The sequence below is a fragment of the Rhinopithecus bieti genome, unplaced genomic scaffold (genome assembly GCF_001698545.2).
Source record: "Rhinopithecus bieti isolate Rb0 unplaced genomic scaffold, ASM169854v2 scaffold_52060, whole genome shotgun sequence".
Lineage (NCBI taxonomy): Eukaryota > Metazoa > Chordata > Mammalia > Primates > Cercopithecidae > Rhinopithecus > Rhinopithecus bieti.
The window spans coordinates 4,032-9,237 of NW_016820384.1; the positions used below are offsets into that span (position 1 = coordinate 4,032).

General features: G+C 51.1%; 1 protein-coding gene across 1 annotated transcript in view; it reads right to left on the minus strand.

Annotated features, from left to right (window-relative positions):
- LOC108520408 (poliovirus receptor homolog) overlaps positions 1–5,206 on the minus strand; it is a 9,877-nt gene continuing 4,671 nt past the window's right edge. The window contains exons 4-7 of the mRNA XM_017859780.1: positions 4,116–4,264; positions 3,165–3,287; positions 713–744; positions 1–315 (exon numbers count right to left, since the gene is read on the minus strand). Coding sequence (XP_017715269.1) covers positions 244–315; positions 713–744; positions 3,165–3,287; positions 4,116–4,264 — 376 coding nt within the window. The 3' untranslated portion in view covers positions 1–243. The remainder of the gene's footprint in view (positions 316–712; positions 745–3,164; positions 3,288–4,115; positions 4,265–5,206) is intronic.

The following is a 5,206-nucleotide window of genomic DNA, read 5'->3' on the forward strand; positions in this document are numbered from 1 at the left end:
TGTAACAAACTGTAACTGCGAGCCTAACAGCTTTCCTGAGCCTAGTGAGTCCTTCTAGCAAATGAACGGAGGGTGGTCTTGGAGACCTCTGAACTTGCACCTGCCCCCCTCGTTTTGGGGTCTGGCACAGGGAGGGAGGCTGGTCTCTTTGGAGGGGGTCTTCATCCATTGGGGTGGGGTCCAACTCTGGAGGCCCATGTCCTTGCCAGCTCCAGTCTCTCTCCCTGCTCAGTCCCGACGGTGTCACCTTGTTCCCTCTGTCTGTGGATCCTGGCAAAAGCTGGCCTCTCTGCTCACATCTGAATAGGAGATATACTAGAAGAGGATTTTCACACTTTAGCCTCGGGGCTCTTTTGAACAAAATCAAACATCTTCCCACCAAAGCCCAATGTGCAAAGAACAGCAGGCCCATCCCCTCCCCTCTCCCTGGAAGCCAGGGCAGTGCTTCTCAAGGTGTGGCCATGGGTGGAACTGAGGTGGGGTCGGGAAAGGGTGGATATTAAAATGCAGATTCCCTGGCCCTATCACAGACCAGACTGTCTGGGGCTGCGTCTTAGCAAACTCTACAGCGGATTCTACCCAGCAGGAAGGGTTGGGAAATGCTGCTTGGGGCACCAGGAGGAAAGACCCAGGCTCTTGTGGACATCTGGAGACGTCTGGTCTGTAGTCTGTGCAGACCCCACACCCTCCTTAGCTCCGACACTGCACTTACCCCATTAGCCGAGGCGCTGGCATACTCCTTACCTGGGGAAATAGGACGGGAAGTCGTCAGGAAGGTATAGTGCTGGGAAGCATGGGAAGAAGACATGCCTGGGTGTCAGGGCCCTGAAAATGTCAAGTTCTGCCTCTGCTATTACACAGGGGCGCCATTTCCCTTAATGGTATACACGTGTGAGACAGGGATGGCGGGGGGTGCTCTGTTAAGGATCTGGTCATCCAGTTATTCACTTGGTTATTAAATATCCATAAATATCGAGCCTGGGCTCTAGAACCAGATGGATGGGTTCAAATTCCATCTCTGTCCTTTAGGAGCTGTGTGAACTTGGACAAGTGACTTAACCTCTCTGTGTTTCAGTTTCCTGGACTATTCAACAGGGGTTTATTTAGCAAATAGTAGTTATTATTCAGCAAATGGTAAATGTCTATTTTGTGCCAGGTACATTCTAGGTGCTGGGGACACAGCTATGAACAAAAGAGATAAAAATGTCTGTTCTTGGCCAGGCGTGGTGGCTCACGCCTGTAATTCCAGCACTCTGGGAGGCTGAGGTGGGCAGATTGCTGGAGTCTAGGAGTTTGAGACCAGCTTGGGCAACACAGCAAAACTCCATCTCTACTAAAAAAATTAAAAAATTAGCCAGGCATGGGAGCACATGCCTGTAATCCCAGCTACTCGAGAGGCTAGAATCACCTGAGCCTGGGAGGTTGAGGCTGCAGTGAGCCAAGCTCACACAACTGCACTACTCCAGTCCGGGCAGCAGAGTGAGATCTTGTCTCAGAAAAAAAAAAAAAAAAAAAAGCCTGCTCTTGTGCAGTTTATGTTAATAATAACAATAATAGTAATAATAGCAATAACAATCATAGTGAATACATACCCAGTATGTGGCTTACAATGTGGCACCTGCTGTGTTAAGTGTTTTACTGTATTATTAGGTACCATCACCCCATTTTACAGATGAGGAAACTGAGTCATACAGATTAAGCTATTTGCCTATGGTGATATCACTAATCAAGCAGTAGCTCGAGGGCCCAGATACAGGCAGTCTGGCTCTGGAGTTGACACATTGAATCACGCAGCAAACACTTCCTCGAGTGCCTCTTTTATGCCCAGCCCACTGGTAGGTGATCCTGGGGACATAGTCATGACAGTGACAGCCTCAGGTCTGCTCTCTTGGGGCTCACAGTTCACTGGGGAAGACAGACAAGTCTCCCACAGTGATGACCCAGAATGGGCAAGGCTGGGGTGGGAGAGCCTAGTGGATGCTTGGCCCATGCTTGGGGGTCAGGGAGGGCTTCCTGGAAGAGGCAGCATCTGTCCGGGATGTGACAGAGCAGCTTTGTTTAGTGGTTGAGGGAAAAGCTTGGTAGTCAAAGATCTGGCTTCTTCTCTCCATCAACCACTTTCCAGCTGTTTGACCATTGGCAGGTAACTTCATCTGTCAAGCAAATATTTCCTCCTCTGTAAAATGGGGCTCATGGGAGAACCACTTTGCTGGGTGCTTGTGAGCATACAAGGAGATTGTATAGGCCAGGTGTGGTGGCTCATGCCTGTAATCCCAGCACTTTGGGAGGCTGAGGCAGGTGGATCACATGAGGCCAGGAGTTCGAGACTAGCCTGGCCAACATGGCAAAACCCCGTCTCTCCTAAAAATAGAAAAATTAGCTCTGCACGGTGGTGCATGCCTGTTTAATCCCAGCTACTCAGGAGGCTGAGGCACCAGAATCGCTTGAACCTGGGAGGTGGAGGCTACAGTGAGCCGAGATCGCACCACTGCACTCCAGCCTGGGCAACAGAGTGAGAGCCTGTCTCAAAAATAAAATAAATAATAAAAAAATAAAGAAATTAAAAATTAAAATCAAGGGGGTTATACACACAAAGTGGCACGTAGACGGTGCTCAGCAAAGTATCGCTCCTTTGATTACAGAATTAGCTGGCGCACTTCTCCAGAAGGAGCCATGGGAGGGTGCTCCAGGCAGGGGAACGGCCTGTGCAAATCTCGAGGTATGGCAGCATCAGACCCTTTTAGAGTTGAGGATCAGAGGTGCCAGTTCCTGCCAACTTCTCCTAGGAGTCACTCCTGAACAAGGCAGATGGAGTAAGGCTGAGGGGTTAGGCATTATTTCACCCTCTATCCATCTGGCAGGGACTCCCACATCACCTGAATTAAATTCCAAAGTCCCTACCATGGCCTTAAGGCCCTATATGCTCTTCTCCCACTCTGTAAATAAGATTTGTAAATGTAATCAATGAACCAGTGAACGAAACTCTCTGGCTCTGCACCCTCATCGGTCAAATGGGGGAAACCTCATGGCAGTGGGGTGATGATTCAGTGAGAAGCACATGGGAAGGACTCAGCACAGAGCCCAGCACGTAGTAGGTGCTCAATTATGGGAGCTCTGGTGATGCTCACTCCAGGGAGACAGATGATGGTGCCAAAGGAACTCACAGGAATATCTGGACCGACAGAAATAAAGCCCGATCCCCAGGAGGGTCAGAAGAATCACGATTCCCAGAGTCAGGAAGATGATGACGTTACTGGACATGCCTGAGGGCTCACTGGGAGGTCCCTCTGAAAGAGAAGGAAACAGGTATTTAGGTAAGAAAACTCTTGGGGTTTATCTCTCATTCTTGAAATGGCATCTCGAATTTCCTTGGGGAGCCGCAACTCCACCTGCCTCAGTCTAGTTAATTTAGGTGGACTGGATCCCACCCTCTGGTTCCTAGAATGGGACTTTGACACAGGCCTGGCCAATCAGAACATTCCATTCTCCCTGGCTGCTATGATTGGTCCATAGGTGGGCTGTGGCCTAAGCTGAGCCAATGAGAGCCAGCCTTGGGACTTTGGCTACAGTTATTGAAAGTGGTGTGTTTTTTCCTCCTGCTGTTGCTATTCTGGTAGGATGTGAGCCTGTTGCTGCTGAGAGCCATCTTGCTTCAAAGGCTGCCTGAGAATAAAGCCAGTATAACAAAAAGCAGAGACAAGGGATGTATAAAATAAAAGTTCCTAGGTTACATGGTTGGAGCCCCCGGGTCTAACCATAAACTAAAGGTGAATTTTCAATAAAGTCCTGTGTTGTTTGTTTGCTTAGACTACTTTGAGTTGTGTTTCTGTCAATTGCAATTGATAGAGGTCTGCCTAATACATTTGGAAAGGCCTGAGTCCCTGAGAGGGATTTCACATCTATCCCAACCTGTGTGTGTGGAGGGAGTGTATTCAGGCAGCTGAACAACGGCACCAGTGGTATAGGTATGGAGTTAACAGGGGAGTACAACTGGCCCCACTGGTCCTTTTGTGAGAAGGCTTAGGAGAAGGATGGGAGCCAGAGAACACTGAGAGGGAACCCTGCCTTGACCTCTTCCTTTGGTCCCTGTTCTCCTGACCCAGGGAGTTCCTCACCTTTGACCTGGACGGTCAGTTCTGCCTGGCGAGCTCCTAGGGCATTGGTGACGTTGCAGATGAAAGTTGTGTTGATTGGTTTGCCCACAGGACGGATCAGGAGCTGGGCACCCTGGGCCACAGCGAAGGGTGGCAGGGGACCCATGGTCCTGGGAGCGACAGAAAGGTGAGGAGGTGGCCTCTGCTGCAGGTCCAGAGTGACAGTGATTGAGCACTCACTGCGTGCCAGAAACTCTCACGCCCTCTACGGCATAAGTGGAGAGCAACTCTGGAGGCCCCCCAACTCTTCCCTTCCCCTGACGCCCACACCCAACCCATTAGCCAATCCTGTCGGCCCCGCCTTACGATCTATCCAGAATCCCACCGCTCCTCAGGGCTTCCAGGCCCACCTCCCTGCTCTGGTGCGGTGCATCCGGGCCCCCAGCAGCCGCCTCCACACTGGGCTCTGTTTCTGCCCTCGCCCCCTCATCTTTTCCCCACACGGCCACCAGAGGTCGCCTGTGAACCCTAAGTCAGTTCCCATCCCTCAGCTCAGTACCCTCTGGGGGCTCAGCCTGGCTCAGAGTTAAACCGAAGTCTTCTCCTGTCACAGGCCCCACATGATCTGGTCCCTGCTACCTCTGCCCACGTTTTCCATTGCTCTCCCCTTTGCTTCAGCCTCTGCATCCACAGTGGCCTCCTTGTTGGTCCTCAAACTCTCCAGTTAGGTGTCCAGTGTGTTTGCTTATGCAGGGACTGATGGATAGAAACGGGTTTGCCCATGCTGTTCCCTCTGCCCCAATGCTTTCCCCCCAGGTACCCGCAGAGCTCACCCTCATCTCCTTCAGGCCTCTGCTGGGATGTCACCTTAGTAACACCTCACTTGGCCACCCTATTTCAACTGCGACGATCACCCTTCCCATTCCCTTCTCTCTCTCTTTTATTTTCTTTTTTTTTTGAGACAGGGTCTCACTCTGTCACCCAGCCTGGAGTGCAGTGATGCCATCTTGGCTCACTGCAACCTCCACCTCCTGGGTGCACAGAATCTCCCCACCTCAGCCTCCTGAGTAGCTGGGACTACAGGTGCGTGCCACCACACCCGGCCAATTTTT